Below are 14701 nucleotides of genomic sequence, written 5' to 3'. Positions count from 1 at the left end.
TCATTACTGCAAAACCCCCTTTAAAGGTGTTTGCCTTTCTGACGTCTCACTGGGCAGCCCTTGCCAAGGGCATTTTTGGTGCCAAACACTGGCATATATGTATATCGGCCCATGGAGTGTTGCATGATAGCAAGTGTATGCTCTGCAATGTGTGCCATCTTTATTTGGTGTAATTCACCCTAAAACCAATGCCAACTTGTCCCTTAGTAAACTGTCATAGTTCCTACACTAGGCGATAAATGTACCCCATTACCCCGCCAGCTGATCTGCGGGGTACAAATGCTGGCTGAGGACCTAGGCTGTCACTTTAATAAACCAGAGGAGGGGGATGCTGCTCCTGACAACAGCAAGAACCACTGACATCCATTCCGATAATCTAACAGGTACACACAGGGGACAGACATTCCCTTACTCAATCTGTAGACTGCACCCCCTATGGGCAAACTACACACAGCATTCGCCAATGTCTCCGGATTATTCACAATGATGAACAAGTGAGAAAAATCTACCGACATATCGAGTGCTGACCAGAGAAAATAATGCTTCATGTGGACAAATTCACGCTGATTAAGGCGACTTTCACACTAGCGTTTCTATTTTCCGGTATTGAGATCCGTCATAGGTTCTCAATAACGGAAAAAAAAATGCTTCCGTTTTGTCCCCATTCATTGTCAATGGGGACAGAACGTAACTGAACAGAATGGAATGCTCCAAAATGCACTGCGTTCCGTTTGGTTGCGTTCTCATACCGGAGATAAAAACCGCAGCGTGCTGCAGTTTTCTTTCCGTCATGGGATGCGTAGCAAGACGGATCCATCATGACCCACAATGCCTGTCAACGGGGACGGATCCGTCCCCCATTGACTTTCAATAGAGTACATGACGGATCCGTCTTAGCAATGTTAAAGATAACACAACCGGATCCGTTCAAAACGAATGCAGACGGTTGTATTATCAGTAACGGAAGCGTTTTTGCTGAACCCTGCCAGATCCAGCAAAAACGCTAGTGTGAAAGTAGCCGAGGCGTTCTGGGATAAAACAACATACCGCTTCATTAGACAGCGCCTGTATTCCGCTTCACTAAAGAGTGCAGCCTGCATCCCGTACCCAGAGTTAACAGGTGAGCAAACTGTGTGCGTATTCCTTCACCTCTGTATCCTATACTGCCTGGTACACTAGGGGGCGCTCTTTAGGGGGAGATTTATTACGCTTGCCTCAAAGTCACAGAACAGGACCATTGCTAATATTTGGCCTATTTGCACAACTGGAACTTCTTGCAGTTTTAGGCTCCATTCACACGTCCGCAATTTCGTTCCGCATTATGCGGAACAGAATTGCGGACTCATTCATTCCTATGGGGCAGCACATTGCGGATCGGCACTTCGGTTCCGCAAAAAAAAAAAAATAGAACATGTCCTATTGCGGATGTCCTATTGCGGACGTTGCGGATGTGCGAATGGAGCCTTACACCATTCAGTCCAGTTTTGAAAAGTGGTGGAGAAAGTGGTTAATTAATTAGGCGGTTAAAGGGGTAGTCCTTAGAGATTTTGTTAGGGAATAATAACTTATTTCCACCAATCCACCGCTACGGCCGGTCCAACATTGCTCTGGTCCCTGCTGCTCTAGACTTGCTTGAGATTGGCGCAGTGGGCCTTGCCAGGCGTCTCAGACATGTGGGGACTGGACAGAACGTATACCGCATCAGGGACCGAAATATCAGGACGGCAGCGATAAGGGGTCAGTAGAGGTGACCCATATTGTTAAAAAAATATCATAATAATCTCACAAGAAAACCTCTCTATGCCCCGCACCAGCAGGAGCTTCCTCCTAGCTGCCCTGGTACAAGGCACAGCCTGACCCAACCTAACCTGTGCCAGGCGAGACTGGAATGCCACACTCACCCGCAGTCTGGGGCAGGGCACCACCTGCAGTCCGGGTCAGCTGCCAGGCAGCGGCGCAGCAGGAACTCCTCGTACTTGCGGGTGAGCTGGGGGTCCCGCAGGATGGCCCGCACATGCTGAGGGCTGAGCCGCTCCGCGCACTCCGGACACCGCAGGTTCACCCGGCTCTCGGTAATCTCGATGCGGAGATACTGGCGCAAACAGCGCAGGCAGGAGCGATGCCGGCAGCTCAGCAACTCGGGCAGCTCCTCGGGGGGCTGCCGTACCAGGCACAGCGGGCACTCGAGGAGCGAGTCCTGGCCTCCTGGGGAAGACGGGGGCTGCGGAGCACAGGCCGGCACTGCTGGCGGAGGAGGGGGAGACGGGGGTGGAGAGGGAACCGATGGCTCTGGAACTGCTCGGGTCCGTCCTGGAAACACACTGGGCAGAGACAAGAGAAGCCGGCCGGCGGCGGGCCCCGGGGCAGGGGGGAGGCTCCGCGGAGCACTCAGTCATGGTACGAGTACCGAGGACTACAAACCAGGAAGTGATCAGAGTACGGGTGTGGACTGCGCCTGCGAATACTACGCCCTGCTCAAGTAAACGTACTGTAAACTGGAAGCACTGAGCTCCGCCCCAGTGAGGGCATATCGCATGCGCAGAAAGCTCTAGTGACTCGTCAGCTCGCTGGCGGATGTGTGTTCTCACAACGTGATGTGAAAGTACGTGACAGGTTTATCAGGAGGATTAGAGCAGTGCCGACTGCTCAGTGTCTTCCTCAGAAGATTACGTGTACACTGATGGCATCACCAGGCTGAACCCTGGAAAAGATAGAAGAATAATAATTACTACTCTATAAGTGCGCACAGTGGCTCATAATGCTGTCATGGCAGTTAAAGGAACACCAAAGAGAAAAATAATACAACCGTCTAAGAGCATAAGTACTAAGGCTATGGTAACGCAATCAAATACCGGTAATTCTTTGCTGGGTGAAACGATACATGAATTTCAGCCATGGTTTTTCAGGTTTTGTTTTTGCAGCATTCATTATATGCTAATAAAGACATGAAAAGCTTATTCTGCTGGTCAGTACGATTACAGCAATACCAAATTTATATACTGTATTTTTCACTTTATAAGACGCAGGCACCTAGGATTTAGAGGAGGAAAATAAGAAAAAAACATTCTGCAGATCCCCAATCTTCATCAGACCTCAGGTCAGACGCCCATATCAGATCCCGATCAGAGCTCAGATCAGACCCCCGTCAGAGATAAAATAAATAATCTTACCTCTCATGCTTTGCCACCGCTCTGCAGATCTGGTGGTTTCTCCTGCACCCACCGCTCCCTGGTCTTCTCAGGGCTGCGCTGTGACCTGATTACCTACAATGTCAGGTCATAGCGCGCTCTATGTCCTGATGCTGTACGTAATAGGGACCGTACTGTACTGTGCCCAGAGGAAGACCAGGGAGCGGTGAATACAGCGCTACACTCACCACTCTCCATGCTCGCTAGTATTCACTTTATAGGATGCATTGCCCCTGCAGTGTCCCACTCAAGTAACCGTGGGCCCCGCAAACATTTTATCTCCTGTCATATTTTCCACGTCACAATGTGATTTTACATGCAAATATTCTTTAGACAGGCCTAGTCAGGATGCACTACACAGGATGGAGCAGTGTCAGTGTGTATATAGCTTAGCTCAGACCTAAGTTAGGCTGTGCTGTGCTGTCATGTGTCCTGTGCAGTTGTGTGCTGTGCAGAGCAGTTCAGTTCCTGGTTGAGGTCAATCCAAACCAGTGCAGATGCGCTCAGGTAAATCCAAGTGAGAGTTCAGTTGAATGCAGTTCTCTCATGAGCCTACAAGAAAGCAACAGCGCTGTAGCTGTATAGCTGGAGGGAGGCCCCTTCCTAGCCTCTCTACTCTGTTCCTGACGGTTCCATAGCCCAGGGTTAAGGCCTCCAAGTATTCTTCCTAGATGTGAGCAATCCACTACTATAGATCGCTCTTCCAGGGTGACCAATGTCTAAACTGTATACAGCCGAGTATTTGAGGAATTATCACGTTTATGCAAGATAGTCATTAACTGAGGACTTATTAGGCACCTTTGTAGTAGGTGTAGGAGATAGCTTGAAGCATCTACATCTCCAGGTTAAATCCTGAGGACAGTCAGGCCAACTGTCAGAACGGCATTGGAATAGAAGTTTCAGGATTCAGAAAAGCACCTTTTTATTCAAGGATTAGGATCAGGCCGGAGTTGTTACCAGTGTACGACTTTCATTACTACCAGCCTAGTCTGAGCATTAGCTTTCTTATGCGTTACAAGAGCCTGTACTACATTGAGGATTTGCATTTCCCTTTCCCCATATTGTGAGATTGTGCTTAATGCCAGATTGTATCAAGAGACTGTTTAATGCCTATAGATGTATTGTTATCAAGAGTCATCACCAGTAAAGAGCCATTTGAGTTTCACCCTGCTTGCCTCAGACTCAATTCCTCTATTAACACTACAGTAAATGGTTGTACCTCCATATAAAAGGTACTGGCGTCACGATTACAAGGGACCTTGCCACTGGCACATTAATACAGACCACCAAGGGCACCTCAAACCAACATCTGGCCAGTGTCCCTTACACCAGTGTGTGCCCCAGAGAATCCTTGTGCCATTCTCCTTTTCACTTGTGCGAGCCTGCCCAGGGACGACATAACCGTGAGTAACCAGAACTGTATTTACCTCGGCCCATCTATTGCTCACACCGTGACCTCACACATAATTCCCCCTGAAAGGTTTGGCATACCGTACCCCCCCCCCCCCCCCCACACACACACACACACACACACTCACACTTTTTTGGGGGGGAAAGTGAGTGTTATAAAGCAGAAACTATGGTAACTTTTATTTTTATACTTTTGAAAAAAAATGAAAATTTGCTTTACGTTGCCATATTCTGACTCATGTTTTTGTCTACAGAGCTGTGTGAGGGCTAATTTTTTGGTCCGATTTGTAGTTTTTGTTGGTACCATTTTGGGGTAAATAAGATTGTTCGATCACTTTTTATACAATTTTTTGGGAAGGGCAATGTGACAAAAAATAGAGAATTATAGTTTTATTTATTTTTTCCGTTACAGCATTCACCATGCAGGAAAAACATTTTTACACTGTAATAGATGATATCTTCTGACACAAAGTTACAAATTATGTTTATTTTTTAAATGTAGAAAGCGTGGTATATTAAAAAAATCAAAAAATGTGTTCAACAAATAAAATATACATATAATCTGCGATATAATGTAGCAATATTCGTCACTCGCTTTCTACATTTATAGTGTTGTTTTTTTTTTGTCTGTTGCCACCGGACAAGTGAGATGCCTCAGACTATATTATAGGTAAAGTGATATTGAGCCAAATATAGTTATATAATTTGATTTCCTTATTTCTGTATCAGGTGAGCCGTTCATTATATATTCTTATATGTTTATTTTTTATTGATTTGATTTTTCACTGTGATTTTTTTGTTCCCTGGGAAAAGTAAAGATGTGATCTTCTGATCACTTGTACCATAGACTGCAATAGGATATTATTGAAGTCTATTGGATCTTTATAGGCTGCCTGTCAGGCTGTGCCACAGCCATAGCTTTTCAGCCAGCTCATTATGACATGCCTGGGAGTCTCCTTTCAATTGTACAGTTTTCCCTAATAAACATATCAAGGGAAATTTATCAAACTGGTGTAAAGTAGTGATGGACAAACATCTGCCGGGACGGTTCGCAAACGCAATCAAATGTTCGCAAACCGCAAGTTCGCAGCGGGTCCCATTCATTTTAATGGTAGGCAAACCTAAAGAACATTCAGCTCATATTTGTAGCCAAGAAATAATTACTAGAAGTGCACAAATAGTCCCACAACATTGACAGTGACATACCAGATGTATTATTCGAATTTGAGATCTCCATTCATAATTTTTTTCAATGCAAAATATCGGCAATATCATTTTTCACGTACGCGCATGCGCAAAATAGGCGCGACCTACTACAGCAACTGTTTCCAACAGACCGAAGTTGGATGCGATTAGAAAAGATGGTTGCCAACAATTTTCGCGACGTTGAGGAACAGATGAGCGGCAGGGGTAATATTCGATTTTGCGATAATTCTTGAATATTTGATAGAATATTCGACATACAGTACAGACCAAAAGTTTGGACACACCTTCTCATTCAAATAGTTTTCTTTATTTTCATGACTGTGAAAATTGTAGATTCACACTGAAGGCATCAAAACTATGAATTAACACATGTGGAATTATATACATAACAAAAAAGTGTGAAACAACTGAAAATATGTCATATTCTAGGTTCTTCAAAGTAGCCACCTTTTGCTTTGATTACTGCTTTGCACACTCTTGGCATTCTCTTGATGAGCTTCAAGAGGTAGTCACCTGAAATGATCTTCCAACAGTCTTGAAGGAGTTCTCAGAGATGCTTAGCACTTGTTGGCCCTTTAGCCTTCACTCTGCGGTCCAGCTCACCCCAAACCATCTCGATTGGGTTCAGGTCCGGTGACTGGAGGCCAGGTCATCTGGCGCAGCACCCCATCACTCTCCTTCATGGTCAAATAGCCCTTACACAGCCTGGAGGTGTGTATGGGGTCATTGTTCTGTTGAAAAATAAATGATGGTCCAACTAAATGCAAACCGGATGGAATAGCATGCCGCTGCAAGATGCTGTGGTAGCCATGCTGGTTCAGTATGCCTTCAATTTTGAATAAATCCCCAACAGTGTCACCAGCAAAGCACCCCCACACCATCACACCTCCTCCTCCATGCTTCACGGTGGGAACCAGGCATGTAGAGTATGTACCTTTTCTGCGTCGCACAAAGACACGGTGGTTGGAACCAAAGATCTCAAATTTGGACTCATCAGACCAAAGCACAGATTTCCACTGGTCTAATGTCCCTTCCTTGTGTTCTTTAGCCCAAACAAGTCTCTTCTGCTTGTTGCCTGTCCTTAGCAGTGGTTTCCTAGCAGATATTCTACCATGAAGGCCTGATTCACACAGTCTCCTCTTAACAGTTGTTCTAGAGAGGTGTCTGCTGCTAGAACTCTGTGTGGCATTGACCTGGTCTCTAATCTGAGCTGCTGTTAACCTGTGATTTCTGAGGCTGGTGACTCGGATGAACTTATCCTCCGCAGCAGAGGTGACTCTTGGTCTTCCTTTCCTGGGGTGGTCCACATGTGAGCCAGTTTCTTTTTAGCGCTTGATGGTTTTTGTGACTGCACTTGGGGACACTTTCAAAGTTTTCCCAATTTTTCAGACTGACTGACCTTCATTTCTTAAAGTAATGATGGTCACTCGTTTTTCTTTACTTAGCTGCTTTTTTCTTGCCATAATACAAATTCTAACAGTCTATTCAGTAGGACTATCAGCTGTGTATCCACCTGACTTCTCCACAACGCAACTGATGGTCCCAACCCCATTTATAAGGCAAGAAATCCCACTTATTAAACCTGACAGGGCACACCTGTGAAGTGAAAACCATTTCAGGTGACTACCTCTTGAAGCTCATCAAGAGAATGCCAATAGTGTGCAAAGCAGTAATCAAAGCAAAAGGTGGCTACTTTGAAGAACCTAGAATATGACATATTTTCAGTTGTTTCACACTTTTTTTGTTATGTATATAAATCCACATGTGTAAATTCATAGTTTTGATGCCTTCAGTGTGAATCTACAATTTTCATAGTCATGGAAATATAGAAAACTCTTTGAATGAGAAGGTGTGTCCAAACTTTTGGTCTGTACTGTATATTCGTTAAATATTCTCGAATTCGGGTATTCGCTATCACTATCGTGATATTCACGTTATGCTCATTTTCGTGCGTATTATGGGCGGGGCTTAGTGTGCATGACAACGTTTTTCAAACTTTGCAAAAATTGGAAGATTTGAAAATGGTAGCAAACAGATTCAGCGAAAAAGAGGAGGAACTCCTGATAACTGTTAGTACACCACTGTATTTGATTACATTTTTTATGCATGTTTATATTATGTTTACATTTTTTATGATTGTTATAATCAAGAATGTTATAAAATATTTGCGAGTGCAGAAATCTTAACTAATATGTGAATACACACTGCCTGTCCAAAAAAAAAAGTCGCCACCTGGATTTAACTAAGCAAATAGTCATGAGCCTCCTTTTGGATAATTACTGCATGGGCAATTATCTTTCAGCTGGCAACAAGTTATTTAACCCCAACTGGTGCAATGAGTTGCTTCTCATTTCTTAAACAACCATGTCGAAAGACACATCTTGTGGTCATGGAAAAGATGTTAGTCTGTTTGAGAAGGGTCAAATCATTGTCATGCATCAAGCAGAGAAAACATCTAAGGAGATTGCAGAAACTACTAAAATTGGGTTAAGAACTGTTCAACGCATTATTAAAATCTGTAAGGATAGTGGGGACCCATCGTATTCGAGGAAGAAATGTGGCGGGAAAAAAATCCTGAATGATCGTGATTGGCGATCACTTAAACGTTTGGTGAAATCAAATCAAAGAAAAACAGTAGGGCTATGTTTAATAGTGAAAGTAAGAGCATTTCCACATGCACAATGCGAAGGGAACTCAAGGGATTCGGGACTGAACAGCTGGGTAGCCGTAAGAAAACCACTAATCAGTGAGGCAAACCAGAAAAAAAAGGCTTCAATTTGCTAGGGCAGTGCTATGATCTGGAGTTGCTGCAGTTGATCAGGTCTAGGTTCAGCAACAGTATGTGCTCCAAGAATGAGGTCAGCTGACTACCTGAACATACTGAATGACCAGGTTATTCCATCAATGGATTTTTTCTTCCCTGATGGCACGGGCATATTCCAAGATGACAATGCCAGGATTCATGGGGCTCAAATTGTGAAAGAGTGGTTCAGGGAGCATGAGACATCATTTTCACACATGGATTGGCCACCACAGTGTCCAGACCTTAACCCCATTGAGAACCTTTTGGGATGTGCTGGAGAAGGCTTTGTGCAGCGGTCAGACTCTACCATCATCAATGAAAGATCTTGGTGAAAAATTAATGCAACACTGGATGGAAATAAATCTTGTGACATTGCAGAAGCTTATCAAAACAATGCCACAGCGAATGCGTGCCTTAATCAAAGCTAAAAGCGGTCTAACAAAATATTTTTGTTGTCGACTTTTTTTGGGGACGGGCAGTGTATTTGCGCAATGCATATAACTTCATCTTTTATCAAGTCTTATTAGATATTCATGATTGTTGAAATAAGTAGTTTTGACAACACAGTACTTTGTCTGTAGCATGTATGTATGTATGTATGTATGTAAACACAGCAAAGAAATATCAAGCACATGCACATTCGTTTTCCTGCCACACACTGCATACCACACACATATAGTCTATAGATTACTGTTCATGTCTTGTTGGTCTGTAGATTTTTTTTTTGTCTGACCGCCAGTAATTGCTGGTTCATTTGCACCACGGGGAGGCGAACCAGCTTTACACCCCATACCGTACCATCACTTCACTAGACAGGTACCGTAGATCTCCGCTCAGCAGGCCAATATACGATTCCTCAGACACCATACGCATACAATAGGAATACAATCTGATCTTATAACGGTAACATTAAATCTAATATTTTCCCTTCTGACAAATAATTTTTCCTGTGTTGTTGAGGGCATTTATTCTTAAAGGGAACCTGTCACCCAAAAATCGCCTATTAAGCTGTTTACAGTACCTTATAGTGCTGTATAGTCGTTTCCTGATGCACTTTTTGTTAGTTTTGCAGCATGTATGCTCAGTCAGAAATCGATGTTATATTCAGCTGCTGCCCCGTGCTTCAAGTCAGGCTTGAAGTCACGGGGGCAGCGGCCTCGGCGTCTTACATGGCCCTCTCCCCGCCCCCTGCCTCTGTGACTGACAGCCGAAATCCGATTCCGGGACCGCGCTCAACGGCCGCATGCGCAGTAAAGGGCGGCAGGAGCGCGGTCCCGGCTGCCGCGCGTACTACGCGCCGTCTTACTTTCGCCGCACTGCGCATGCGCCCGACATCCTGTATCAAACGCGCCCGCGCCCAGATGCCGGGCGCGGGCGCGTTTGATACAGGATGTCGGGCGCATGCGCAGTGCGGCGAAAGTAAGACGGCGCGTAGTACGCGCGGCAGCCGGGACCGCGCTCCTGCCGCCCTTTACTGCGCATGCGGCCGTTGAGCGCGGTCCCGGAATCGGATTTCGGCTGTCAGTCACAGAGGCAGGGGGCGGGGAGAGGGCCATGTAAGACGCCGAGGCCGCTGCCCCCGTGACTTCAAGCCTGACTTGAAGCACGGGGCAGCAGCTGAATATAACATAGATTTCTGACTGAGCATACATGCTGCAAAACTAACAAAAAGTGCATCAGGAAACGACTATACAGCACTATAAGGTACTGTAAACAGCTTAATAGGCGATTTTTGGGTGACAGGTTCCCTTTAATACGTGTATTTAAAAAATTTGCAATTATATGCTTGCAACTTTATCCTGGAGCGAATGTTGAAGAAGGGGTATGATAGCCGGAAACAGGTGGAGAAGAAGAATATTGCCAAGGGGGTCAAGGATCTTCTAGAAAATAAGTTTCACCGCACCCACACTGATCTGGCCATAATAAAAAAAATGGTCAGACCTGAAGATGAGGCACCCTGACTGGATCACAGAGCTCAGTATGCCCAGGTACAATGTTTTTGGTTTTTCTATCGCCAACGATCTGTACTGTATATTTACATGGGTGGTTAATATTCTGTATTTGTCGTACGCCAATTTCAGCATGCGCAGGGTACTATCCCAGGGCCCTTCCAAGGTGTTATAACGCACGTCCCAGATTAGGAATGCCAGAGTGGTGTAATGGCCTATAATGTCTCTGTAGGGTAGACTGTCTCCTACCTGGGTACGGCTGGACTCCTGGCTCACTTGCAATAAATTTGAGTGTAGTGATAGCAGGAGTAATAGAGGAATTTTGCAGAAGAAATGATGTCCAGACCTTTAGATGAAGTTCAAACATTGCTTGACTTGAAATAACTTGCATCCAAGCAGTATACAGCTTTGGTCTCTTGGTCCCAGCAGGTTCGGGAACTCTGGAGGTGGTCTGTAGTTTCTGCTTTTCTCTTCCTGCAGAGCTGAGGGTGCTCATCCTGGGAATATGGCCAAGTCTCAGCCGAGACTAGGTCCTTGCTGTCTTCCCTATACAGGGGTTCTCCTGAATGCTATCACACAGCCTTCCCCAACAGGGGTGGCTGGTACACTAAATTCCTTCTCCACCCATGCTGAAGAAAGTGGGAACAGCCCACTCTCTCCACAGAGGGTGAGCTAAGCTGGAATAATCCATTCCAGCTCAGATACACTGAACTGTAACTTGTACCTTACCACCTACTGGTAACCAGGCAAATTACATGAACAATTACATTGAACATGGTTTTGTATGCACATTTGTGAAAGACATAATATAAATTACATCTGATGACAGTATAAAGGCTCTTAGAAGATAGTAGTAGAGGAGTGGAGTAACAACTCTAGGGGTGTTACACATGCAATTTTATTCAGCTGTTGTTAATTTGGTAAAATACACTGAAGAAAATAATAATGCAACGAGAAGGAATTGTTGGAATTGTATGTATGAAACTTTCTATGTGTGAATGTAATGATGACATATGTAAGTGATTACAATATTATGCTTTATTCACACAGTCAGTGTTTTGGTCAGTGACTTCCATCAGTGATTGTGAGCCAAAACCAGGAGTGGAGGCTACCCAGATATATGGTATAAAAAAGATCTGCACCTGTTCTATGTTTAGAGCCGCTCCTGGTTTTGGCTGACAATCACTGATGGAGATCACTAATTGTGTGAATAGGTCTTAGAACAAAAGCATAAGGGCTCATGCACACGGCCGTTACCCGGCTGTGCCTGTATTGCGGGCCTCAATTCACTTGAATGGGTCTGCAATCCGGAAGGTCTGGTGAAGAACAGAGTGCTTCCGTGGGGTTTTTGTCCGTGCCTCCGCACCACAAAAAAGTAGTGCATGCACTTTTTTTGCGGTTCGGACGGGCCACAGACCCATTCAAGTTGAATAGGTCTGGATTTAGTGTTGAGCGAACTTGTGTTTTAAGTTCGGCATCTAAAGTTCGGGTTATCGAAGAATCGCGTTATGGATTCTAAATTCCGTTACGGTCCGTGGTAGCAGAATCCTTAATGCAATTCTTCGATAAGCGAACTTGTGCTTTAAGTTCAGGTTAACACTAGTCTGGATCCGTCTGCGGAATTCGCATGGATGCTGCCTGTGCATTGGGGACCACAATTGCAGTACCGAATGCACAGACCGGTCGTGTGCATGAGCCCTAAGTTTATTGGAGGAAAACTGAAAGGAGGCTCTAGTATCCAGTTGGGCTGCCTCTAGCCTGGATACAAGATGAGATACGGTTGGGCACGGAGGCATACAGGTTCTATATGGTATCCTGCATCACATTTGCCGACAGATGTTACAGCTGGGCCTGTAGATCCTGCACTCTCATAGTTTGCTGAAGCTGCTGTCCCAGCCCGTCCCATAAATGCCCAACTGGTGAAAATCTGGTGAAGAAAGTGTTGTAACCTGGCGGAGACATAAATGGGTGTGTTGTGGTTTTACACTCCTCGTTTAGGCATAGAAAACGGTCTAAATGTAAAACACGAAGCTGGCTTACATTTAGAAGGGGCGCTGGATGCACAGAAGTTATGTAGAGGCCGATGCCACCGCCAAAAAGTCGTTCTTAATAAATGACCCCCTAAGTGTCTGGAAATGGTCTTGCCAGAAAGAGTGGTGTGTAATGAAGGTGGCACCTGTGTGTGGATGGTGGTCAATGAAATTGTGGTAGCTGCTTGTGATTGTCAGCAGACCAAACATCGCTACTGGTGGTATGTCTGGGCGAACCAGAACCTGTGTGCCCTCACCTAACCACTGCTCTCAACACCTAGGTCAGAATGGCCTAGATGGCAGTCAGTTCATCAAAACAACCATCCTGCTCCTCTCAGACCAATTATGTGCCCCCTCTTAAAGTCTGACCAAATTCAGGGCTCGAGAGGGTGATGCACAACTTTGATGATCCTTGGATCCCTGAGGTCACTACTTTTTCAGGCCCTAAACTAGGCACCTAAATCTCCTGAAATGTACCTTTAGGTGCAGCTTGACTGGGATGTCATAGGCAGGCAACTCCAGTCAGCTGGGGAGGTTCCTTGGCTGATCCTAAATTTCAATAATACGCTGCCAAAACTTCATAACCTCTGATTTTATTAGCATTGTATAGAATATCTGTTGTCCATAGTGCCAAAAATTCCATTTCAATGCACCTGCAACTTTCCTGTTGGACAGTTTTTTTCTCCAATAATTGACAGATATTTGAACATTCAGTTACCGTGTCTGACATGGTTCTGAACATCCACACATCATATAGAGAAACCCAGCCCAAAACATGATGGAAGCATGGGGGTTATTTGTGACAAGCAATCACCAAGGGCTGAACTTCCGTAGCTTCAGTCTCTTGCATGTGACCATGTCCATTCTAGTTCATAATGCAGTACACAAAACTCAACCTTACTGCATACCGTATTGTGACCACTCCATTCTTCACAAACAGCAATGGAAAAAAAAATGTCCACAACACCAATAGAGAAAACTAGCCCAAAAGGGTAATGGCTGTGAGGTTAAAATTGAACCATAAACCCTTATAAATACTCACCACAGCCGCATCGAATATAAAAAGATAGAAAATCTGTTACAAAAACAACATATTGATAAAAGACATATGTACGTAGCAATACAGACACAGGAATGAATAAAAACTACGACAGCATGTTTATACAATAAATGTAGTAACTCCTAACGAGTACCAAGGGGATAAATCCCCCAATCAATCATTGTAAAGTGCATTAAAACAGGAGGTAAACATAGGAGATAGCGGCCCAGTATATACATCCCCTGAGGAAGCAACAGCAAAACGCGCGTTGAGGTCAGGACTATCTTGTTTGTATATACTGGGCAGATATCTCTATGTTTACCTCTGTTTTAATGCACTTTACCATGATTTATTGGGATTTTACCCCCTTGGTACTCATTAGGAGTTACTGCATTTATTGTATAAACATGCTATCATAGTCTTTATTCATTCCAGTGTCTGTATTGCCACATACATATATGTCTTTTATCAATATGTTGTTTTTATAACAAAGATTTTCTATATTATATTCTATGTGGCTGTGGTGAGCATTTATAGGGGTTAATGGAAAAAATGTGTAGTGTACTGCATAAAATATTGCTTTAAAATTTGCAGCAGTGTGAAAACTGAAATCACCGGAGACCAATGTTGGCATTCACGTGGGGTCATAATATAGCCACATTATAGTGTCTGGGTTCCAGCCACAAGAATCAGACCTTCCCACGAGGAGTTCTACAGGATCAAACCAAATCCACCGTAGAATGCAATGCTGTCAGTGGCGGTGTAGCACATTTCTGCACTAAGAATTGACCATTTGTAAAAAAAACTGATTCTTAGTGCAGGCTCCTTCTCCGATCCAGATTGTTAAACTTTTGACCGCCATGGTCCATACCATGATCAAAGGGAATTCTTTCCCACCCTAAAAAAGGGAGCGATTTGCCATTTTAGTTATCCACACCAGTATGAGATTAGGCATATGGTGGATGCACCTTCTTCACATGCCACTTTCTGACATACCCCCACAATTGATACAAATGCAACTACTGCCAAGAGATAAGTTGACTACTAATAACCAGAATAAGAAAATCAAAGAGCAG

At 44.4% G+C, this 14701-nt stretch overlaps 1 protein-coding gene across 1 annotated transcript in view; it reads right to left on the bottom strand.

The window, feature by feature from the left end:
* The window catches only part of RNF19B (ring finger protein 19B), a 30857-nt gene extending 28461 nt beyond the window's left edge, over positions 1-2396 (bottom strand). The window contains 2 exon segments of the mRNA XM_044286433.1: positions 1902-2344; positions 2346-2396. Of these exon segments, the coding sequence (XP_044142368.1) occupies positions 1902-2344; positions 2346-2396 (494 nt within the window).
* Positions 2397-14701: the final 12305 nt, after the last annotated feature.

The sequence above is a fragment of the Bufo gargarizans genome, chromosome 3 (assembly GCF_014858855.1).
Source record: "Bufo gargarizans isolate SCDJY-AF-19 chromosome 3, ASM1485885v1, whole genome shotgun sequence".
Classification (NCBI taxonomy): Eukaryota; Metazoa; Chordata; class Amphibia; order Anura; family Bufonidae; genus Bufo; species Bufo gargarizans.
The sequence above is the reverse complement of the archived record's forward strand: the minus strand, read 5'-3'. Positions and strand labels throughout refer to the sequence as shown.